This window comes from Bos mutus, chromosome 7 (genome assembly GCF_027580195.1).
Source record: "Bos mutus isolate GX-2022 chromosome 7, NWIPB_WYAK_1.1, whole genome shotgun sequence".
In the NCBI taxonomy this organism is placed as follows: domain Eukaryota; kingdom Metazoa; phylum Chordata; class Mammalia; order Artiodactyla; family Bovidae; genus Bos; species Bos mutus.
In genome coordinates, this window is record NC_091623.1 from 53,435,742 (window position 1) to 53,461,518 (window position 25,777).

General features: G+C 40.2%; 4 protein-coding genes across 4 annotated transcripts; all 4 read right to left on the reverse strand.

Annotated features, from left to right (window-relative positions):
• Positions 1–3,996: 3,996 nt before the first annotated feature.
• On the reverse strand, positions 3,997–4,950 carry LOC102269525 (olfactory receptor 7G1). Its single transcript, XM_005909859.2, has one exon. The coding sequence runs from the start codon at positions 4,948–4,950 to the stop codon at positions 3,997–3,999; it is 954 nt and encodes a 317-aa protein (XP_005909921.1).
• Positions 4,951–11,833: 6,883 nt separating this feature from the next.
• On the reverse strand, positions 11,834–12,769 carry LOC102269242 (olfactory receptor 7G1). The gene has a single exon (XM_005909858.3). The coding sequence runs from the start codon at positions 12,767–12,769 to the stop codon at positions 11,834–11,836; it is 936 nt and encodes a 311-aa protein (XP_005909920.2).
• Positions 12,770–18,489: 5,720 nt separating this feature from the next.
• On the reverse strand, positions 18,490–19,425 carry LOC102268956 (olfactory receptor 7G1). Its single transcript, XM_014482971.2, has one exon. The coding sequence runs from the start codon at positions 19,423–19,425 to the stop codon at positions 18,490–18,492; it is 936 nt and encodes a 311-aa protein (XP_014338457.2).
• Positions 19,426–23,183: 3,758 nt separating this feature from the next.
• LOC102268675 (olfactory receptor 7G1) lies at positions 23,184–25,567 on the reverse strand. Its single transcript, XM_005909857.2, has 2 exons — positions 24,656–25,567; positions 23,184–23,201 (listed from the first exon to the last, which is right to left on the reverse strand). The coding sequence occupies exons 1-2, from the start codon at positions 25,565–25,567 to the stop codon at positions 23,184–23,186; spliced, it is 930 nt and encodes a 309-aa protein (XP_005909919.2).
• Between the last annotated feature and the right edge of the window lie 210 nt (positions 25,568–25,777).

A 25,777-nucleotide genomic window follows, 5' to 3' on the forward strand; every position in this document is an offset into this window, starting at 1 on the left:
ACAAAAGAAAAAAATAATAAATTTTAAAATAAAATTTAAAAGAGAATGCATGTTGATGTATAGCAAAACCAACACAATATTGTAAAGTAAAAAAAAAACTAATAAAAGAGAAATGAAATAATGCCATTTACAACAACATGGATGGACCTAGAGATGGTCATTACCTAGCATTGTCATTATTGTTGTTGCTGTTTAGTCACTAAGTCATGTCTGAATCTTGGGATCCCATGGACCATCAGGCTCCCCTGTTCATGGGATTCTCCAGGCAAGAATACTGGAGTGGGTTGCCACGCCCTCCTCCAGGGGATCTTCCCAACCCAGGCATCGAACGCAGGTCTCCTGCATTGGCAGGCGGTTTCTTTACCACTGAGCCACTAAGAAAGCCCAGAGATTGTCATACTGAATGAAATAAGTCAGGCAGAGAATGACAGATACTGTATGGTATCACTGGTATGTAATAGAAAAAATACAACAGACAAGTTAATATAACTAAAAAGAAGCAGACTCTCAGATATAGAGAACGAATTAGTGGTTACCAGCCGGGAGGGAGGGGCAATAGAGAGGTGGGGGGGATTGGTGGCCTAAACTATCGGGTATAATATAGACTACAGGGATGTATTTTGCAACATGCAGATTATAGTCAGCATTTTATAACAACTGTAAATAGTGCTTAACCTTCAAAATGTGTGGAAAATATAAAAATCACTCATTTAAATTTTCTCATGCTATCAGCTCAGTTCAGTTCAGTCGCTCAGTCATGTCTGACTCTTTGTGACCCCATGAATCGCAGCACGCCAGGCCTCCCTGTCCATCACCAACTCCCGGAGTTCACTCAAACTCACGTCCATCGGGTCAGTGATGCCATCCAGCCATCTCATCCTCTGTCATCCCCTTCTCCTCCTGCCCCCAATCCCTCCCAGCATCAGAGTCTTTTCCAATGAGTCAACTCTTCGCATGACGTGGCCAAAGTATTGGAGTTTCAGCTTTAGCGTCATAAAGTCTGACACTGTTTCCACCGTTTCCCCATCTATTTCCCATGAAGTGATGGGACCAGATGCCACGATTTTAATTTGCTGAATGTTGAGCTTTAAGCCAACTTTTTCACTCTCTTATTTCACTTTCATCAAAAGGCTTTTTAGTTCCTCTTCACTTTCTGCCATAAGGGTGGTGTCATCTGCATATCTGAGGTTATTGATATTTCTCCCGGCAATCTTGATTCCAGCTTGTGTTTCTTCCAGCCCAGCGTTTCTCATGATGTACTCTGCATAGAAGTTAAATAAGCGGGTGACAATATACAGCCTTCACGTACTCCTTTTCCTATTTGGAACCAGTCTGTTGTTCCATGTCCAGTTCTAACTGTTGCTTCCTGACCTGCATATAGGTTTCTCAAGATGCAGGTCAGGTGGTCTGGTATTCCCATCTCTTTCAGAGTTTTCCACAGTTTATTGTGATCCACACAGTCAAAGGCTTTGGCATAGTCAATAAAGCAGAAATAGATGTTTTTCTAGAACTCTCTTGCTTTTTTGATGATCCAGTGGATGTTGGCAATTTGATCTCTGGTTCCTCTGCTTTTTCTAAAACCAGCTTGAACATTTGGAAGTTCACAGTTCACATATTGCTGAAGCCTGGCTTGGAGAATTTTGAGCATTACTTTACTAGTGTGTGAGATGAGTGCAATTATGCGGTAGTTGAGCATTCTCTGGCATCAGCTTTCTTTAGGATTGGAATGAAAACTGACCTTTTCCAGTCCTGTGGCCACTTCTGAGTTTTGTAGTGATTTGTTCATGGCATAAATATGACTGGACAAAATAACACGGTTTAGTTTAGGAAGGATAGTTAGGGATGGAACAAGAAGAGGAGAGATGTAAAGAACAATCGTGAGATGATAAATTCTAATTTCAGGGAAGAATTCATGTTCTGAAATGACCACTATATCTTGCATATATATAGAAACAGAAAGAGGAAACAAATTTTAGTACATTTCATTCTGATTCACTAATGTCACTTCCCTACTTTTTCTCCTGTCTCACAATATCACAGTTTATTTCTTCTAGAAGCAAGGGGCATTTGCATTGGGACACACACCTACACATGCATATAACCACAGATGCACACACATACTCATACATGTGTATTAAAACAGCTTAACACAATGCCAAGAGACACAATAAAGTTAAGACTGTAGTTGCCTCTGAGAATGGAAGGGCAGGAATGGAGGAAAATAAAAATGGAATATTGTCTCTATGCAAAATGTTTTGTTACTTTGAGAAGAGAACTGTTTCACCTCTGCATTCGCCATATCCATTTTTAACCTTTTGATCTCCAGGGAAATTCTCATTTGATGATTATGTCTTCTGATAATTTACCCGCTTATTTTATTTCAAGGTGATTTTATTTTCTTATGCACAGGTAAAAAAAAAAATGGAAGGAATCCTTGAGGCTTTGTTTTGTTGTTTAGTTGCTAAGTCGTGACCCCATGGACTGTAGCTGGGGCTTCCCAGGTGGCGCTAGCAGTAAGAATTCACCTGCCAGTACAGGAGGCACAGGAGAGGTGGGTGTAAACCCTGGGTGGGGAAGATCTCCTGGAGGAGGAAATGGCAATCAGCTCCAGGATTCTTGCCTCGAGAACCTCATGGACCGAGGAACTTGGCAGGCTACAGTCCATAGGGTTTCAAAGAGTCAGACGTGACTGAAGTTACTCAGCAAACATGCACACACACATTATATTACTATATGATCCAGGAGTCCCACTCCTGGGTCTATATTTGGAGAAAAACATGGTTTATTCAGAAAATAAATTTTAGGTAGAGAATTAAGTATCTCCTTGTCAGTAGATACTTTAAATAAGTGAATTAAATTGTCTAATCTGAAGGACAGAGATTGGGAAAAAGATAAAAGAAACCTGATGTGAATATGTGTGATTTATAAGAGACTCACTGTAGATCCACAAACACAAATAGATTGCAAATGGAAGAATGGAAAAACGTAGGTAAATCATTACCAAAAGAGAGTTAATATAATAATAATGTAGACTTTAAGTCAAAACTGTTAAACTAGACAAAGAAAGATAGATAGAAATAGGTAGCAGCCAGATAGGGATAAAATGGTTAATAATCAAGATTATAGAACAATTAGAGACATATACACACCAAACAATAGTGCCTCAAAATATGTGATGCAAACTTGACAGAAGTGAAGTGAGAAATCCAAATTTCTACACTAACACTTACAGATTTTAATGCAAATTTTCAGCAAAGGATAGTAACTCTGGATAAACAAAAAAAAGACACAGAGGGCTTACAAATGACTATAAACTAACAAAACCCAAGAGACACACAAACACTGTGCTGTGTGCTTAGTTGCTCAGTTGTGTCCGACTCTTTGCAAACACATGGACTGTAGCCTGCCGGGCTCCTTTGTCCTTGGGGATTCTCCAGGCAAGAATACTGGAGTGGGATGCCACGCCCTTCTCCAGGGGATGTTCCCAACCCAGGGATTGAACCCAGGTCTCCCACATCACAGGCAGATTCTTTACTGTCTGAGACACCAGGAAAGCCCTATATAAACACTACACTCAACAAAAGCAGAAAGAACAATCTTCTCCAGTGCACGTAGAACACTCTTTAGATAGTTTACATCTTAGGCCACAAAGCAAGTATCAATAAATTTGAAAATATTGAAATCATACAGTGTCATTTCTGACTACAGTGGTGTGAATCTAGAAATAAATGAGAATGTGTGTGTACATGCTAAATTGCTTCAGTTGTATTGAACTCTTTGAGGCCCCATGGACTATAGCCCACCAGTCTTCTCTGTCCATGGGATTCTCCAGCCAAGAATACTGGAGTGTGTTGCCATGGTCTTCTCCAGGGGATCTTCCTGACCCAGGGATCGAACCCTATCTCCTGTATTGAAGGCAGCTTCTTCACTGTCTGAGCCACCAGGGAAGCCCTATATAAGAGAATAACAACTAGAAAACACACAAATGTGTGGCAATTAAATAACACAGTCCTGAAAAGGCAATGGTATCTTACTGATGAGTTTTCTCAAAGCTTCCTTCATGTCCCTGTTCCTCAAACTATAGATGAAGGGGTTCATCATTTGAGGGACAACTGTATAAATCACTGAAGCCACTGCAGTCTGCCTGGAAGAATTGACAAGAGCAGAACTAATGTACACCCCCAAGCCTGTGCCATAGAATAAGGACACAACTGAGAGGTGAGAAACACAGGTGGAAAAAGCTTTATACTTTCCACCCACTGATGGCATTCTCAAAACTGAGGAGACAATTTGAGTATAGGAGAATATGATTCCACACACAGAAACACCACCAAATATGCTAGTTGCCAAATATATCAGGATATTGTTAATGAGGGTATCAGAACATGCAAGCTTGATGACCTGAACAACTTCACAGAAGAAGAGAGGGATTTCCAGGTCTGTGCAAAAGGTCAGCTGCAACACCATCAGGCTGTGGAGCAGGGCATCCACGATGCTAATAAACAAGGAGAATAGAATCAGCCAACCACAAAGGCGAAAGTTCATGATGGCCATGTACCTCAGTGGGTGACAAATGGCCACATAGCGGTCATAGGCCATTATTGCAAGGAGAAAACTTTCCAAACTAGCAAACACCAGGACAAAGCAGAGCTGGGTGAGGCAGCCTGTGTAAGTGACGCTCTGATTCTGTGTTTGGATGTTCACCAGCATCTTTGGGATCGTGGTTGTGCTTAAACAGATATCAGTAAAGGACAGGTTGTAGAGAAAGAAGTACATGGGGGTGTGGAGGTGGGAGTCAGAGATGACAGCCATGATGATAAGCAGGTTTCCCAGAGTGGTAACCAGGTAAATGGACAAGAACAGAATGAAGTGGAGTGGCTGCAGTTCCAGATCCTTTGTCACTTCCATAAGAAGGAATTCTGAAACTCCTGTTTTGTTTCTGGGTCCCATGTTGTGGACAAATCTGGGAAGAAAGATGGAAACTGACAACACAATCAAATGTGGGTTTTATGCACCAGCAGGAAGCAAAACATTATCATGAGATGAGATGGAGATAAACAGAAGAATAAGAAACGTGTCTTCTGTATGCATATTATTTCTATACTTTCTTAAAAAACTGCGGCTGATATAGCAGAATGTCATCCATTGTTAATTCCCATAAGGGCTTAATGGGTAGTCACTATTCATACTGTATTTTAGAAATAATTTTATTTCTGTTTATTTTTGGCTGTGCTGGGTCTTCCTTGCTGCATGGGCTTTTCTCTAGTTGCAGCAGGAGGGGTCCACTCTCCAGTTGTGGTGCACAGGCTTCTCACTGTCGTGGCTTATCTTGTTGCAGAGCATGGGCTCTATGGTGTGTGGGCTCAGCAGCTGCGGCTCCAGGGCTCTGGAGCACAGGTTCAATAGTTGTGGTGCATGGAGCTTAGTAGTTCCACAGTGGGTGGGATCTTCCTGTATCAGGGATCAAACCCATGTCTCCTGAGTAGGCAGAAAGATTCTTTACCATTGAAGCACCAAGAAAGCAACTATATTATTTATGCTACACTACTTGGTAATTTTATAGAGAGAAGCAGACTAAGGAGGCAACTGAACATTGTGTCTCGATCCCCAGAGACCCCAGAGTCAAGCAACTGGAATAATACATAGGCGAGCACCTAAGCACACATGTCAGGAATCAGGAATGGGAAAATAAGGTGAACTTCACCAGACTTCCTGTCCACCCACTACCCACCACCACAAGATCGCAAGCAAACGTCAGACAATTTTATAACAGTCATCCTGTTTTAAGAGACACAGATTTCAAATATAGCAATGTGTACATATCAATCCCAAAATGGGGTTCTTCCTTCCATTCTTCCCCACTGGCAACCAGAAGTTTGTTGTCTAAATCTGTGAGTCTATTTCTGTTTTGTAAATAACCAACAACATCCTTTTCATACTGTTCATGGGGTTCTCAAGGCAAGAATGCTGAAGTGGTTTGCCATTCCCTTCTCCATGGCACCACGTTTTGTCAGAACTCTCCACTGCAACCCATCTGAAGATATTAAGAAGAGGTGGCAAGAATAGAGAGAAGAGCTATGCCAAAAAAAACCACAAAACTTAATTTACCAAGATAACCTCAATGGCATGATCACTCGCTGTTAAAGTGCTGCACTCAATATGCCAGCAAATTTGGAAAACTCAGCAGTGGCCACAGGACTGGAAAAGGTCAGTTTTCATTCCAATCCCAAAGAAGGGCATTGCTAAAGAATGTTCAGACTACTGCAAGAACTTCCAGATGTTGAAGCTGGATTTAGAAAAGGCAGAGGAACCAGAGATCAAATTGCCAATATCTTTTGGATCATAGAAAAAGCAAGAGAATTCCAGAAAAGCATCTACTTCTGCTTCACTGACTACGCTAAAGCCTCTGACCGTGTGGAACACAACAAACTGTGGAAAATTCTTAAAGAGATGGGAATACTAGACCACTTTATCTCCCTCCTGTGAAACCTGTATGCAGGTCAAGAAGCTGCACTTAGAATCAGACATGGAACAACAGACTGGTTCCAAATTGGCAAAGGAATATATCAAGGCTGTATATCATTACCTTGCTTATTTAACTTATGTGCAGAGTACTTCATGTGGCTGGATGAAGCACAGGCTGGAATCAAGATTGCCAGGAGTAATATCAATAACCTCAGATATGCAGATGACACCACCTTTATGGCAGAAAGCAAAGAGGAACTAAAGAGCCTCTTGATGAAGGTGAAAGAGGAGAATGAAAAAGCTGGCTTGAAACTCAACATTCAGAAAATGAAGATCATGGCATCCGGTCCCATCACTTCATGGCAAATAGATGGGGAAACCATGGAAACAGGACAGACTTTATTTTCTTGGGCTCCAAAATTACTGCAGATGGTGATTGCAGCCATGAAATTAAAAGACACGCTCCTTGGAAGAAAAGCTATGCCAAACCTAAACAGCGTATTAAAAAGTAGAGACATTACTTTGCCAACAAAGGTCCATCTAGTGAAAGCTATGGTTTTTCCAGTAGTCATGTATGGATATGAGAGCTGGATTATAAAGAAAGCTGAGCACTGAAGAATTGATGATTTTGAACTGTGGTGTTGGAGAAGACTCTTGAGAGTCCCTTGGACATCAAGGAGATCAAAACAGTCAATCCTAAAGGAAATCAGTCCTGAATATTCATTGGAAGAACTGATGCTGAAGCTGAAACTCCAATATTTTGGCCACCTGATTCGAAGTGGCTCATTGGAAAAGACCCTGATGCTGGGAAAGATTGAAGGCAGGAGGAGGAGGGGATGACAGAGGATGAGATGGTTGGATGGCATCACCGACTTAATGGACATGGGTTTGAGAAAGCTCCAGGAGATGGTGAAGGACAGGAAAGCCTGGCATGGAGTTGCACAGAGTCAGACATAACTGAGTGACTGAACAAGAATGAGGTCCTACAGTATAGCAAAGGGAACTCTGCTCAATGTTATGTGGCAGCCTGGATAGGAGGGGAGTTTGGGGTGGAGAATGGATACATGTATATGTATGGTTGAGTCCATTTGCTGTCCACCTGAAACTATCACAACAGTGTTAATCAGCTATACTCCAATACAAAATAAAATGGTAAAATAAGAGTTGTGGACTTCAACTCAAGAGGAAACAGTCTTGATTATGGGAGAGCATGAATACAATACTAGTAAATGAAAGGTGTTTGAATACTGGTGCAAAGTCTAAGGAAACATGAGACAAACATGACGGACAGTCAGGCAGGAAGCTTCTGGATAGCCTTGTTCTAATCATCTGATGCATGTTCTTTCATCACAGATAAACCATAGTGAGACACCTGTCCTCATTTCCAAACCTTACTAAGGGACATTAGGTTACCTGAGTGGCATCACAGTGGAATGGTGGTTGACATTTCTGCTGAGTGTTCCATCTGTATTCAGGAGGGGCAGAGGAACTGAGTGAGCCACCAGGCTCCAAGGCAAGAAGGGTCATCTATGGAAGGAGGCTCAGGTGTGTTACTGCTTTTCAGGGAAAGGACTGTTGAATGGGGCGGTCACAGGCAGAGCACAATCTCTGTACTCCCTAGAGGTTCAATTTCCAAAGCTCCTCATTAGTCAAGCAGTTTTATTATCACTGTGATCCCAGGACTGTCCAAACCCTTAGAAACCGATGATACAATTCTATGATGCTATACTATACTATATATATATAATCTTATAATAAGTTATTTTATTATATTTTATATAATTAATTATAAAATATATGCTATATATTACACAAATAGCATATTTTAAAGCATAGTTGTTAGTGTAAAAAACAACACAAAAATTTCAGGGTTTATCTCTCCAAGAGTCATTAAATGTTTTCTGATCATAATCTTAACTGTGTGTATTTTACACAATTGAATTGCAATATATTCTCTGTGACAATCCTGTCTCTGATCAATTACTATATCCCAACCACCTTTTCTAATTTATCAAAATGGCTTCAATATATATTAATAGTTTTCTTCACTTTCTGTCTCTATGTGTGCTCAGTCATGTCCAACTCTCTGCGACCCCATGGACTGTAGCTGGCCATGCTCCTCTGTCCATGGGATTATCAAGGCAAGAATACTAGAGTGGGTTGTCATTTCCTCCTCCAGGGGATCTTCCTGACCCTGAGACTGTACCCTCATCTCCTATGTCTCCTGCATAGCATGTGGAATCTTTACTGCTGAGCTATGGAGGAAGCCTTTAGCTGAATGGTGTGCTACAATAATTAAGACCTATTAAATTGGTATAGGTGTAAATATAAGACTTGTTGATGATAATATCGAGCCCAGAAAAAGACCAGAACATAAATGGACAGTTTATTCAGGGACATAAAAATGAATTTGGATCCTTATCTCCCATCAAGGCAAAACTAAATTCTAGAAAGAGTATTGTTTCAAATGTAAAAGCTAAAATGGTGAGTCTCTCAGATTGAAGTAACCTTGGGTTTTATTAAAAAATATCTAGGGAGCACAAACCATTGTGGAAAGTATTGACAAATGCACTGCATTAAAACTAAGCACTTGGGTTCATCCCATCACTCCCCAAAAGCCTAAAAAAAATCCAAAAGTAATAAACACATGCAAAAAGAAATTTGCAGTGCATACAACTTAAAATAATAACCTGGTGATACAAAGTCATGTGAATCAATTGGAAAAAGATAAGCCACTCAGGAGAAACACCACAAACAGAAACTTAACAGGAAGGAAATAAATATCTGAAAATTCTATCAATCATTTAATAATAAGATATACATGAATTATTAAATCATTTTCATACCCATTAGGCTGTCAGTGTTCTTGAAAATGTGTTGATGATGATATAGATCATCAGTAGTTTCCAATGTCAATCTTAAAGGAAACCAACCCTGAATATTCATTGAAAGGACTGTTGCTGAAGCTGAAGCTCTAATATTTTGGTCACGTGATGCAAACAGCCAACTCATTGGAAAAGATCCAGATGCTGGGGAAGACTGAAGGCAGAATGAGAAGATGGTGTGGAGGTGAGATGACTGGATGGCATCACTGATATAATGAACTTGGGCAAACTCTGGGAGATGATGAGGGACAGGGAGGTCTGTCATGCTGCAGTCCTTGGGGTCATGAAGAGTCGGACATGGCTGGGAGGCTAAACAGCAACTTTCCAGTTCAGTTCAGTTCAGTTGCTCAGTTGTGTCTGTCTCTGTCGTCTCTGACAGATTTCCAATATATGTATAAATTTGTTCAAAAGAAGACTTATTGTAACCACACAAAGGAGACTGGTATCTCTAATACCCAATATTTCCATCCCAATTACACAACACTCTCATTTACACCAGACACATATAAAGTACTATTCAAAATGATTTATTTATAACACCAGAAAACTAGTTACAAAGAAACAAAATTTCCAGCAGTATCAGAAAAAACATGTGTTTTGAAAAGATACTACATATGACTTACAAGTCCAGAGTATTGGAAATGAGTTCATTTCTGCTGTGTAAATACTATTTATTTTATTAAATGATGCAGATTAGAAAAACAAGCTGATAATACAACACGAAGGAAAACTAACCTAATTGCTAAAGAAAGTAGTAAAAATATGTGAGAATAGTAAGTTTCCAAATTATGAATAAAAGCACATCATGGAACCCAACGATATTAGTTAATTTTATTGAGTCCTTTACTACATGTCAAGTTGTCCGAGGTGTTTTTAATGCTTGTGGGGGTGGGATTCAAAGGGAATTGCACTGCATATAGTCAGGCTTAGGCTCTCAAAATAAGCATTTTCTCCACCTTGAGGATGAGCTTCAGATGGGACATTTGATCCTATTCATGGTGAAGAGAATGAAGGGTGTATGTTGCAGATGACTCCATGCATTATTAAATATTAAGACACATAGGATTGAGTCAGTTTTCTGTTTCTGGTAAACATTTTGTGATATGATGCCTGCATGTGTTGCAGCCGTCTTGGCTCACAAGGGTAACTACCGCTCCCAGGTTAAAGACACCACCTGGAGGAGCAAATGACTTTTCTCTACATTCCCCAGTTCTGAAGCCTTTGTATTATAAGAGAGCATTGTTTTGGCACATTCGAATCAGGGTTACTTTATCTCAGTAAAGATGAAAGCTTCCTCACTGATCAAAATTGAATGTCTTGTAATCATCCCTAACCACTGAGATAGCAACAATTTAGCAATTACAGAGGTCAGAAAACTGAGTTGTGGTGGGTGTTGGTGTTGCCAGGCACACATACAGTTTATCTGTGGTGGGTATCAGGAATGAGTGAGTTGGAATTTGCAAGAACAGCTCTCCACATGTTTTACAGCAGGCTTGACCGTGGATGCAGTTCTGTTGTTGTTCAGTCACTAAATTGTGTCCGACTCTTTGTGACCCCATGAACTGAAGCACACCAGGCTCCTCTGGCCTTTACTGTCTCCAAAAGTTTGTTCAAATCTGTGTCCATTGAGTCAGTGAGCCTATCTAACCATTTCATCCTCTGCTGACCCCCTTCTCCTTTTGCCTTCAATCTTTCCCAGCATCCCAACTCCAGTGAGTCAGCTCTTCCCATCTGGTAGCCAAAGCATTGGAGCTTCAACTTCAGCATCAGTCCTTCCAATGAATATTCAGGGTTGATTTCCTTTGGGATTGACTGCTTTGATCTCCTTGCAGTCCAAGGAACTCTCAAGAGTCTTTTCCAACACCACAGTTTGAAAGCATCAATTCTTTGGTATTCAGCCTTCTGTATGGTTCAAGTCTCACATCTGCACGTGACTGTTGGAAAAACCATTTGTTATCTTTCAGTCATTAAATCTTGTCTGACTCTTTGAGACATCATGGACTGCAGCATGCCAGGCTTCCCTGTCCTTCATATCTCCTAAAGTTTGCTCAAACTCATGTCCACTGAGTTGGTGAAAAAGCATAGCTTTGACTATATAGATCTTTCTCAGAACCAACCAAGAGATCAGGCAAAATCAAGGCTCTATGTCCACAAATTTATTAGATCCTCTCCCTGACATATCCAAATTTTCCACATTTCTTCTTTTGATGTTCCATTAATATCAGTATATCCCTTGTCTCCATTAGATTCTTAGGAGTGCATGGAGGAAAACAAGACTAGGAAATGGGACTCATTTGTGAAACATCACTGAGCCAAGAAAACAGGAAGTTGGGTTTCAACCTCAAGTTAAAATTCCCTTAGCCACTATGTTACCTAGTCATTTTAGAATAAGTTGGTGGGACAAGAGTCAGGCTTTCTGGTTCACCTGACATTCTGTGACTCTGGTTCATTCTAGAAATGCCAGTACAAAGCACAAGAGACAATCACAGAAAAGAAGTCCTAACGATGAGTTTTCTCAGAGCTCCTTTCATGTCCCTGTTCCTCAGGCTATAAATGAAGGGGTTCATCATTTGAGGAACAACAGTGTACATCATTGAAAGCACGGCAGTGTTTTTGGAAGAGTTAGTAAGATCAGAACTAATATACACCCCAAAACCTGTCCCATAGAATAAGGACATAACTGAGAGGTGAGACCCACAGGTGGAAAACGCTTTATACTTTCCACTTGCTGATGGCATTCTCAAGACAGAGGACACTATCTGAATATAAGAGAAAATGATTCCACACACAGGAATACCCCCAAATATGCTAGTTGCCAAATATATCAGGATATTGTTAATGAGGGTATCAGAACATGCAAGCTTGATGACCTGAACAACTTCACAGAAGAAGAGGGGGATTTCCAGATCTGTGCAAAAGGTCAGCTGCAACACCATCAGACTGTGAAGAAGGGCAACCACGATGCTAATAAACAAGGAGAATAGAATCAGCTGGCCACAGAGGGGGAAGTTCATGATGGCCATGTACCTCAGTGGGTGACGAATGGCCACATACCGGTCATAGGCCATTACTGTGAGAAGACTATTTTCCAAACCAACAAAGACTAGGATGAAGCAGAGCTGGGTGAGGCAGCCTGTATATGTGATGCTCTGATTCTGTGTTTGGATGTTCACTAGCATCTTTGGGATCGTGGTTGTGCTTAAACAGATGTCAGTAAAGGACAAGTTGTAGAGAAAGAAGTACATGGGGGTGTGGAGGTGGGAGTCAGAGATGACAGCCATGATGATGAGCAGGTTTCCCAGAATGGTAACCAGGTATATGAACAGGAACAGAATGAAGTGGAGTGGCTGCAGTTCCGGATCTTCTGTCACTTCCATAAGAAGGAATTCTAAAATTCCTGTTTTGTTTCTGGGTCCCATGTTGTGGAAAAATCTGGTGAGAAGGATGGAAACTGACAACATATTATATGTGGGTTTTCTGCACTAGCAGGAGGATCACAAAAAGGCAAACACTATCTTGGGATGAGATGGAGACAGAGAAGAATAAGAAACATTCCTTCTGAATACATATTATTCCGTTACTTTTTTAAAAAACTGAACCTGATACAGCAGATATCATCCATTGTTAATTCCCATAGGGGCTTAAGGGGTAGTCACTTTTCATAATACCCCAACTATACTATTTAGATTATTTGAGACATTTGGTAATTTTCTAAAGAGAGACTAGGGAGGCAGCTGAATATTCTGTCTAGATTCCCAGAGACCTCAGAGCCAGGAAACTGAAATAATACATAGGTATGTCAATAACCTTGATGTCCTTTGGACAGCAAGGAGATCAAACCAGTCAATCCTAAAGGGAATCAACCCTGAATATTCACTGGAAGGACTGATGCTGAAGCTGAAGGTCCAACATTTTAGCCACCTGATGTGAAGAGCCGACTCCTTGGAAAAGACTCTGATGCTGGGAAAGATAGAGGACGGGAGGAGAAGGGGGCAACAGAGGATAAGTTGGTTGGATACGATCACTGACTCAATGGAGATGAATTTGAGCCAACCTCAGGAGACAGTGAAGGACAGGGAAGCCTGGCCTGCCGCAGTCCATAGTGTAGCAAAGAGTTGGACACGACGTAGCGACTGAACAATAATTACAAATGTCAAGAATCGAATGAGAAGATAAGATAAACTTTACTGAACTTCCTGTCCACCCACCCCATACCCCAACAAGATTACAAATGAATGTTGGAAACATTTTAATAGTTATCCTATTTTAAGAAATGCAGATTTGAAGTAGAGTGTGTGTACATATTGATTCCAAACTCCCTAACAGTCCCTTCCTCTCATTCTTCTGCCTTAGCAAACATAAGTGTGTTCTCTAAGTCTGTGAATCTGTTTCTGTTTTGTAAATAACCATAAGGTCCTACTGTGTACCATAGGGGCTCTGCTCAATGTTATGTGGCAGCCTAGATGGGAAGGGAGTTGTGGGAAGAATGGATATATGTATATACATGACTGAGTCCCTTTGCCGTCCACCTTAAACGGTGACTACATTGTGTGTGTGTGCGTGTGGCCATGCTCAGTTGGGTCCAACTCTCTTATGACTCCATGGACTCTAGCCTGCCAGGCTCCCCTCTCCATGGGATTTTCCAGGCAAGAATACTGGAGTGGGTTGCCATTTCATTCTCCCAGATATCTTCCCAGCCCAGAGATGGAAACCATGTCTCTTGGGTCTGCTGCGTTGCAGGTGGATTCTTTACCACTGTGCCACCTGGGAAGCCCATTAACCGGCTCTACTCCAGTATAAAGTACAAAGTTCAGAAAAGGGGGGTGCAGATTTCAACTCAAGAGGAAATGGTTTTGGTTATAGTAGAGAGTGACTACAACATTAGTCAATGAGATGCATTTTAATACTGGTGCAAAGTGCAAGGAAACTTGAGAAGAAAATGAGAGACAGGCAGGAGGCCTGGAGTAGCTTATTTCTAATCATCTGATGTATATTCTTTCCTCATAGCTTCCTTTGGATAAGTATAGCGAGACACCTGTCCTCATTTCCAAATCTTACTGAGGGACATTAGGTTACCTGAGTGGCATCACAGTGGAATGATGGTTGACATTTCTGCCGAATGTTCCATACAGATCTGTATTCAGGAGGGGCAGAGGAACTGAGTGAGCCACCAGGCTCCAAGGCAAGAAGGGTCATCTATGGAAGGAGGCTCAGGTGTGTTACTGCTTTTCAGGGAAAGGACTGTTGATTGGGGCGGTCACAGGCAGAGCACAATCTCTGTACTCCCTAGAGGATCAATTTCCAAAGCTCCTCATTAGTCAAGCAATTTTATTATCACTGTGATCCCAGTACTGTGCCAATCCTTAAAGACCAAGGATATAATTCTATAATGCTTAGTATATTATACTAATCTATACTATATATAATCCTATAATATAATAAGCTATATTATGTTTTGTATATTATAATTACTTATAAAATATATGCTATGTATTACACAAGTAACATTTTAAAAACATACTTGTTTATATATATATATATATATATATTTTTTTTTTTTTTTTTTTAACTTTACAACATTGTATTGGTTTTGTCATATATCAACATGAATCCGCCACAGGTATACACGTGTTCCCCATCCTGAACCCTCCTCCCTCCTCCTTCCCCTCCCCTCCCTCTGGGTCGTTCCAGTGCACCAGCCCAAGCATCCAGTATGGTGCTCAAACCTGGACTGGTGACTCATTTCATATATGATATTATACATGTTTCAATGCCATTCTCCCAAATCATCCCACCCTCTCCCTCTCCCACAGAATCCAAAAGACTGTTCTATACATCAGTGTCTCTTTTGCTGTCTCGTATAGAAGGTTATTGTTACCATCTTTCTAAATTCCATATATATGCATTAGCATACTGTATTGGTGTTTTTCTTTCTGGCTTACTTCACTCTGTATAATAGGCTCCAGTTTCACCCACCTCATTGGAACTGATCCAAATGTATTCTTTTTAATGGCTGAGTAATACTCCATTGTGTATATGTACCACAGCTTTCTTATCCATTCATCTGCTGATGGACATCTAGGTTGTTTCCATGTCCTGGCTATTATAAACAGTGCTGCGATGAACATTGGGGTACATGTGTCTCTTTCAATTCTGGTTTCCTCAGTGTGTATGCCCAGCATTGGGATTGCTGGGTCATAAGGCAGTTCTATTTCCAGTTTTTAAAGGAATCTCCACACTGTTCTCCATAGTGGCTGTACTAGTTTGCATTCCCACCAGCAGTGTAAGAGGGTTCCCTTTTCTCCACACCCTCTCCAGCATTTATTATTTGTAGACTTTTGGATCGCAGCCATTCTGACTGGCATGAAATGGTACCTCATAGTGGTTTTGATTTGCATTTCTCTGATAATGAGTGATGTTGAGCATCTTTTCATGTGTTTGTTAGCCATCTGTATGCCTTCTTTGGAGAAATGTCTATTTAGTTCTTTAGCGCATTTTTTGATTGGGTCATGTAAAAAAAAAACCCACAAAAATTTCAGGGTTTCATGTTTCCTGAATCTTAATCTTGACCATGTGTTTTTCACACAAATTTTATTCATTGCAATATATTCTCTGTGACAATACCATCTCTGATCAATTAGTATATCATGGCCATCTTTTCTAATTTATCAAAATAGCTTCAATATGTATTAGTAGTTTTCTTCACTTTCTGTCTCTGTGTGTGCTCAGTCATGTTCAACTCTTTGTGATCCAATGGACTGTAGCCTGCCAGGCTCCTCTGTCCATGGGATTAAGGCAAGAATAGTGGAGTGGGTTGCCATTTCCTCCTCCAGGGGATCTTCCTGAGCCAGAGATTGAACTTGGGTCTCCTGCATTGCAGGCAGATTCTTTACAACTGTGCCACCTGGGAAGCCCATTAATCGGCTCTACTCCAGTGTAAAATAAAAAGTTCAAAAAAGGGAGATGCAGATTTCAACATCTGAGCCATCAAGGAAGCTCTTTAGCTGAATGGTTTGCTACAATAATTAAGACCTATAAAATTGGTACAGGAGTAAATATGACTTGCTGATGATAATGTAGAGTCCAGCCTAAGACCACACATAAATGGACAGTTTATTCAGGGATAGAAAAATGAATTTGGATCTCTGCCTCACATCAAGGCAAAATTAAATTCCAGGAAGGGTTTGTTTCAAATATAAAAGCCAAAATGATGAATCCCTCAGATTGAAGTAACCCTGGGATTTATAAAAAACATCTGGGAGCACAAACCATTATGGAAGGTATTGACAAATGCACTCCACTAAAATTAAGCCCTTACATTCATACCCTGTCCCCCCAAAAAAACCTAAAAAAAAAAAGATATCCAAAAGCAAAAACACATGTGAAAAAAACTGCAGTGCATTCAGGTGAAAATAATAACCTGGTAATACAAAGTCACATGGATCAATTATGAAAAGGGAAGGAACTCAGCAGAAGTACCACAAGCAGAAATTTAACAGATAGGAAAGAAGTATATGAAGATAATATCAACCATTTAATAATAAGACACACGTGAATTAATGAAATCACTTTTATACCCATTAGACTGTCAGTATTTTTGAAAACTTGTGATGAAATAGATCACTAGTACTTTCCAGTGTATGTCTATTTGTCCAAAGAAAAGCTTATTGGAACTACCCAAAGGAGACTTGGTATCTCTAATACCCAGTATTTCCATCCCAATTACAAAACACTCTCATAACACCAGAAACATATAAGACACTATTCAAAATGATTTATCTATAACACCAGAAAACTAGCTACAAAGAAATGAAACTTCCAGCATCAGGAAGAACATATATTTTGGAAAAGATACAGCATACATGTACAAGTCCAGAGTATTGGAAATGAGTTCATTTTTGCTGCATAAATAATATTTATTTTATTATGTGACACATCAGAAAAGGCAGCTGATAAATACAACATGAAAGAAAACAAAACTAACCTAATTGCTGAAGCAAGTGGTAAAAATATGCGAGACCAGTAGGTTTACAAATTAGAATATCAGCATATTATGGAACACAACAATACTAGTTAATTTTCCAAGGTGATTTGTATTTTTACTCTAGAGAGTACAAATCATTATGGAAAGTATTGACAAATGCACTGCATTAAAATTAAGCACTTGTGTTCACACCCTGCCCCCATAAAAAAACAAACTACAAAAGATATTCAAAAGCAATATCACATGTAAAAAGAAATATGCAGTGCATACAAATCTCCACATGTCTCACAGTAGGCTTGAGCCTGGGATGCAGTTCTGTTGTTGTTCGTCACTAAGTCGTGTCTGACTCTTTGTGATCCCATGAATGGCAGCACGCACGCCAGGCTCCTCTGTCCTTTACTGTCTCCTGAAGTTTGCTCAAATTTGTGTCCATTGAGTCAGGGATGCTCTCTAACCATTTCATCCTCGGCCAACCCTTTCTCCTTTTTCCTTCAATATTTCCCAACATCATAGCTCCAGTAAGTCGGTTCTTCCCATCAGGTGGCCAAAGTATTGGAGCTTCAGCTTCAGTATCAGCCCTTTCAGTGCATATTCAGGGTTTATTTCTTTAGGATTGATTGGTTAGATCTCCTTGCAATTCAAGAGATTCTCAAGAGTCTTCTCCAACATCAGAGTTCGAAAGCATCAATTCTTTGGCATTAAGCTTTCCTTATGGTCCAATTCTCACATCTGTACATGACTACTGGAAAACCATAGTTTTCACTATATGGACCTTTTTTGGCCCCAACCATAAGATCGAGCTAAATCAAGGTTCTTACGTCCACAAATTTATTAGATCCTCTCCCTGACATATCCAAAATTTCCACATTTCTTTTTTTGATGTTCCAATGATATCAGTATATTTCCTGCCTCCATTAGCTTCTTAAGGAGTGCATGGAGGAAAACAGGACTAGGAAATGGGACTCATTTGTGAAACATCACTGAGCCAAGCAAACAGGAAGTTGGTTTCAACCTCAAGTTAAAATTCCCTTAGCCACTATGTTATCTAGTCATTTTAGAATAAGTTGGTGGGACAAGAGTCAGGCTTTCTGGTTCACCTGACATTCTGTTACTCTGGTTCATTCTAGAAATGCCAGTACAAAGCAGAAGAGACAATCACAGAAAAGGAGTCTTAACAATGAGTTTCCTCAAGGCTTCTTTCATGTCCCTGTTCCTCAGGCTATAAATGAAGGGGTTCATCATTTGAGGAACAACAGTGTACATCATTGAAAGCACGGCAGTGTTTCTGGAAGAGTTAGTAAGAGCAAAACTAATGTTCACCCCCAAACCTGTCCCATAGAATAAGGACACAACTGAGAGGTGAGACCCACAGGTGGAAAACGCTCTATACTTTCCACTTGCTGATGGCATTCTCAAGACAGAGGACACTATCTGAATATAAGAGAAAATAATTCCACACACAGGAATACCCCCAAATATGCTAGTTGCCAAATATATCAGGATATTGTTAATGAAGGTATCAGAACATGCAAGCTTGATGACCTGAACAACTTCACAGAAGAAGAGGGGGATTTCCAGGTCTGTGCAGAAGGTCAGCTGTAACAGCATCAGAGTGTGGAGCAGGGCATCCATAATAATAATAAACAGGGTGAGTAAGATCACCAGCCCACAGAGGCGGGGGCTCATGATAACACTATATCTCAGTGGGTGACAAATGGCCACATACCGGTCATAGGCCATTACTGCAAGGAGAGAACTTTCCAAACTAGCAAACACCAGGACAAAGCAGATCTGCGTGAGGCAGCCTGTATAAGTGATGCTCTGATTCTGTGTTTGGATGTTCACTAGCATCTTTGGGATTGTGGTAGTGGTTAAACAGATGTCGTTAACAGACAGATTGGAGAGAAAGAAGTACATGGGGGTGTGGAGGTGGGAGTCAGAGCTGACGGCTAGGATGATGAGCAGATTTCCCAGGACTGTGACCAGATACATGGACAAGAAGAGGCTGAAAAGGAAGGACCGCAGCTTTGGATCCTCTGTCACTTCCATGAGAAGAAAATCTGAAGCATGTGTTTTATTCCTCTGTTCCATACTGTTGATAAATCTGATGGAAAAGGTGGAATGATAATACAATCAAACGTGTGTTTTCTAGACTAGAAGGAAGAGTGTCACCAGAAGCAAAAACATCTAAAGAATAAGGGAAGCAGATTGAAAGAGGGCAATTAAAAAGATGTGCCTGGGACTTCTCTGGCAGTCCAGTGGTTGAGACTCTGCCCTTCCAGTGCAGGGGCCATGGGTTCCATCCCTGTTAAGGGAGCTAAGATCCCCCATGCTGTGTGGTGTGGCAAAAAAAAAAAAAAAAAAAAAAAAGTGCATCTTGTGTATGTGAATTATTCTGTTTCTTTAAAAACTTTTTTTCAGTTAAAAAAACCTTAAGCTGACATAGCAGCATCAACAAATGTTAATTCTGGAAAGGGTTAACAGGTGTCATTAAAAAATTACACTGTGTATATTGTTTTAGCTATTTAAAACCTGGCCATTTTATGACGAGAAACAGGGAGAGGCTGCTTGAACATTTTATCTGGATCCCCTGAGACCTCAGAGGCAGGCAATTGAGGTAATACACGGGTATGTCACGAACCAGCAATAGCATGATAAGGTGAGCTTTACCAATTTTCTTACCACAAGATTGCAAGTGAATGTTAGAGAATGATAACAGTCCACCTGATTTAAAAAAGACAGATTTCTACTCAGAAAGAGATGCTCCTGGTCATAGTAGAGTGAGTACAATATGAGTAAATGAGAGATGCTTTAGCATTGGTGCTAAGTACAAAGAAACACATGAAGAAGATGACTGACAGACAGGAGGACTGCGGGTGGCTTAGTTCTAAACCGTCTGATGTAGGTACTCTCCTCACAGCTTCCCTTGGATGAGCCTGTTGCATAATACCTGACTTCACGTCCAAATACTCACTGAGAGACGTTAGGATACCTGGCTGGCATCACAGTGGAATGATGCTCGATGTCTTCTTTGACTTGCCACATAGGAGATGTGTCCTCGGGAATGGCAGAAGGATTGAGTGAGACCAGAGCTCCTGGGCAAGAGGGATCACGGATGCGAGTAGGCTTAGGTGTGCTGTAACTTTTCACAGAAAGCATTGTTGAATGAGGTGGTCACAGGCAGTATACTGTCTCTGTATCCCTAGAGGTTCAATTTCCAAAGCTCCTCATTAGCCAAACAATTTGATTGTCACTGTGATCCCAGGGCAGTGCAAATCTGTAAAGGCCAAGACTCTGGAAAGGAGGAATCAGAGTAGCTGCTTTCCTGATCCTATGAGACCAGTTGTATACCTTGTAGTTTTTTGCATCTGAGTCTGCTCACCTCCTTTTCTAATTCTTTAAATATGAGCACATCATCTTTCTCTAATTGGATTCCAGTTTTCCTTTTTGCAATATGAGCAAAGGAATCTCTACCTAATTAGTTACATCACAAAGTCTAATACCAAGTTTATATGTGAAAATATAGTTATATATGTGCATATAATTAGTATATCTTTAAATGTTATTATAAAATTGGAAACTCTCAGGAGTTTTTCTCTTCAACAGTCACTAATGTCTCCTCAAACTGAATTTTCACTGTGTATATTTCTATAGCAGATAATAATTTATTTCCTGACAATTGTCTGTGGTCAACACATAAAAGTCTGATACTTCTTTTTTTTTTTTTTAGCTTTCACAACCATCTTTTCTAATCTCTTCATGATAGTTTCACTGTACATTTTGGTGTATTTTAGGGGAGTGTGGGTTGAAATTATATAAAGAACTCATGTGAATTAAAAAGAAAAAGAAGGACTTCTGGTGGTCCAGTGGCTAAGACTCCAAGCTCCCAATGCAGGCGGCCTGTGTTCGATCCCGGGTCAGGGAACTGGATCCCAAATGCTGCAACTAAAGATCCCAAATGCCACAACTAAGACCAAGCGCAGCCAAATAATAAATAAAAATTTAAAAAAAGATAAAAAAGAGAACTCATTTGAGATATCACAAACATATATTTACAAGAAACAGAAATTAATATGTGGAAAAAACTCTCAACCAAATAATAAAAAGAGATATGTCAATTAATGAAATGATTTTTACATTAGGTTATCAGTTTACTTGAAAGTGTATCAGTTGTGATACAGATCACCAAGCCTTCATCAGAAAGTGTGTGTACTTGTTTCCGTCACTTAGGAGAACTCTTTGGTACAACTCAAAGGAACATTCATACCCACTTACACTCAGTAATTTCATTGCAAACATAAAACTTGTCTCATTTCCACCAAGAAATATATACAAGAATACTCAGGTTTATTTTTAATAGTGAAAAAAAATTACAAACAAAATTTTCATCAATATTGGGCAGGATGCTTACTTTGAAAAGTCACCATACATAATGTTGAAATACAAAGGATTAGAAATAAATTCGTTACTGATATGCCCAACAACTTGATTAAATCTCAAAGTGCCATAATGAGAGAAGCAATCGAGATTAAAAAACTCATACATTATATTAAACTTCCAGTAAGTTTGAAAAGAAGTCAATTTATAAATTGGGCAGGAACATATATTGGGGAGATAATACAATGAAATTTAATTCTATTGCCAGTTTCATAGGACAAATATGATAAAATATTGGCAATTTCGTAGGATTCAACCCAAAAGAATAATTTCAAAGAAAGTTAGTTAAGGGTAGTGTTTGTACTGGAAGAGGAGAGGGTGTTGTGACTGTGAAACACTTCAGGTGGATTCTGTGGTAATGACATTGCTGTATTTTTAACCCTTATATATAGGTTCATATCATGTTCTTATCTATTCTTTCAAAACTACAGATAAATCTTATGCACTACTTAGCATATACTATATTTAAGAAGTTGGGGAAAGGCCTGCTATCTTCATAATTCTAAACACATTCTCCCATGTTGTTTAATATTGAAGTCAAGCATCTCAGATTTCAGAGGTCTTCAGAATCTCATAGTGCCTATTAAAAATTTTCATTCAATGTAAAAGTTTTAGAAATTCTTTCAACTTTTAAATAAAAATGGGTCATACTTTTTGAAAAATATCAAACAGAGTTATGGGTGTAAAAATGAACGCAGGTTCTCCACAAGTCTCCCCCAGAGGTTCAAAGTCAGTAGTTCTTGCTGGAGGTCAGAGAAATCTTAGTACAAAGGTCTCAGATGATCTGTTTCTTTTTATATTAAAAGATGGTAAACAGTCTGCCTGCAATGGGGAGACCCAGGTTCGATCCCTGGGTGGGGAAGATGCTCAGGAGGTGGAAATGGCAACCCACTTCAGTATTCTTGCCTGGAAAATCCCATGGATAGAGGAGCCTGGCGGGCTATAGTCCATGCGGTCACAAAGAGTTGGACATGACTGAGCAACTAACATTTTCACACTTTCATTTGTTTATTTTTGGCTGTGCTGGGTCTTCGTTGTTGTGCATGGACTTTTTCGAGTTGCAGCGAGCGGGGACTACCCTCTAGTTGCGGTGCACCGTCTTCTTATTGCAGCGGATTCTGTTGTGGAGCGTGGGTTCTAGGGCATGGGCTCAGTAAGTGTGGTGCAGCGGCTTAGTTACCTCTAAGCATGTGGGGTTTTCCTGGGATTGAACCCATGTCTCCTGCATTGTCAGGTGGATTCTTAACCGTTGGACCACCGGGGAAGTCCCAGGTGAACTACTTCTGCATCTGTTCTGTGGGGGAAGCTCTGCTTGTGTGGCAGCCAGGGAGCTGTTCTCCAGTTTTGGTGCTGAAAATAAAACAACCCTTCAACCACCAATGAGGAGAACAGAAGTTTCCGCAGTCACTCCTTCAGCTCTCCTTTGAGATCTCCATTGTTTCACCTGCATCCTCACAGAGATAATTCTAACTTATGGCCTTGCTTTTTGATGCTCATAGGAAAAGTAGTGTCACTGTCCTTATCAAATCCCCCCTTTTTTTCCTTTCTTGTCTTTAATTCAACATCTTCATTTCAAAAGAATATAGTTCACCATAGAATAAATTTCCTCATAAAGACACATTAAAACGCTTTGCATTGGACTTCCCTGGTGGTACAGCGGATAAAAATCCTCCTGCTGGGCTCTGTATCAACCTAGAGGGGTGGGATGGGGAGGGAGATGAGAGGGAGGTTCAAGAGGACGGGACATATGTATACCTATGGCTGACTCATGTTGACGTTTGACAGAAAACAACAAAATTCTGTAAAGCAACTATCCTTCAGTTAAAAATAAATTAATTTAAAAAAAAGAGTCCTCTTGCCAATGCAGAGGACATGGGTTCGATCTCTGGTCTGGGAAGGTTCCATGTGCCATGGAACTACTAAGCCTGTGTACCACAACTACTGAGCCCATGTACCACAACTAATGAGCCTGTGCTCTAGGGCCAGAAAGCCAAAACTACTGAGCCCATATGCTGCAACTCCTGAAGCCTAGAGCCTGTGCTCCTCAGCAAAAGAAACCACCACAATGAGAAGTCCTAGCATCATAATGAAGAGCAGCCCCTGCTGGCTGCAGCTAGAGCAAGCCTGTGCAAAGCAAAGCAGACCCTGTGCAGTAAAAAATAAACAAATACAATTAAAATAGAAAAAAAGTTTTGCATTAAGATCCCCAAGACTGCAACCAGTCCTCTATGACATCAATGATACAATCCATTTTAATGTTTTTTTTTTTTCAGATTCCACCAGTGGCATGTAAGAAGTACAGCAATATAAGATGACTGAGGAGAGAACTGAAAACTCAGACACATTCTTATAAATAGGCCAATGAGAAAGCTCAAAGCAAATAAGATGTTAGAAGATTATCAATAATTACCCTGAGTACCTGAACACAACTTATTTTATTTCATTATGCAGATTAGAAAAAGCAGCTGATAAACATAACATGAAGGAAAACTAATCTTGTTGCTGAGGCAAGTGATAAAAATATGTGAGAACATTAAGTTTACAAAACTGGTGAATATAGGCAAGTATGGAACACGGTGATACTAGTTAACTTTATTGTGTACTTACTAGGCACCAGGCATTGTCCTAAGTAGCGCTTATAAGGGTGAACTTCTTAGAAGCAGTCATACTCCATATAGTCAAGCTAAGGCTCTCATAGCAATCAAAACCCAAAGTTAAAATGAACTTTTCATTATGTTACATAGTTATTTTCAAGAATTTGGTGGTGAAAGAACCAGGCAAACATTCTGGCTTGCCCAGTTTTTCTATCACTCTGACTCATTCCAGAAACCCCAGTGCAAAGCAAATGAGATATCCCAGAAGAAAAGATGTCCTAGATACTGACAAGTTTCCTCAAGGCACTTTTCACATCCCTGTTTCTCAGGCTATAGATGAAGGGGTTCATCATTTGAGGGACCACGGTGTACATCATTGAAAGCACCGCAGTGTTTCTGGAGGAATTACTAAAAGCAGAGCTAACGTACACACCAAAAGCTGTCCCATAAAATAAGGACACAATTGAGAGGTGAGACACACAGGTGGAAAAAGCTTTATACTTTCCACTTACTGATGCTATTCTCAACACAGAGGACACTATCTGAATATAAGAGAAAACGATTCCACATACAGGAATACCACCTAATATGCTAGATGCAAAATATATCAGGATTTTGTTGATGAGGGTATCAGAGCATGCAAGCTTGATGACCTGAACAACTTCACAGAAGAAGAGGGGGATTTCAAGATCTGTGCAGAAGGACAGCTGCAAGAGCATCAGACTGTGGAGTAGGGCATCCACAATGCTAGTAAACAGAGAAAGAAGAATCAACAAGCAACAGAGATGAGAGTTCATGATGACAGCGTACCTCAGTGGATGACAAATGGCCACATAGCGATCATAGGCCATTGCTGAAAGAATACAACTATCCAAACTTGCAAACACCAGGACAAAGCAGACCTGCGTGAGGCAGCCTGCGTAAGAGATGCTTTGGTTCTGTGTGTGGATGTGCATCAGCATCTTTGGGATTGTGGTTGTACTTAAACAGATGTCAGTAAAGGATAGATTGGAGAGGAAGAAGTACATGGGGGTGTGGAGGTGGGGGTCATAGTTGATGGCCAGGATGATGAGCAGGTTTCCCAGCACAGTGACCAGGTACATGGACAGGAACAGGCTGAAGACAAGGGACTGCAGTTTTGGATCCTCTGTCACTTCCATGAGAAGAAATCCTGAAACACCCGTTTTGTTTCTGAGCTCCATGTTATTGATAAATCTGATGAAAAAGATGAAATAGAAAATTAAATATATCATCCCTAGACAAGCAGCAGGTCTATCACAAGAGGAAGAAAGCACCCTGGGAAGGGAAGGGGACTAATGGAGGGTGGTGAGAAAGGAAAGTCTTCTGGTGCATAATTTTCTGTTACTGTAAAAAGAACCTAAAGCTGATATAACAGTCAATAATCAAAATTA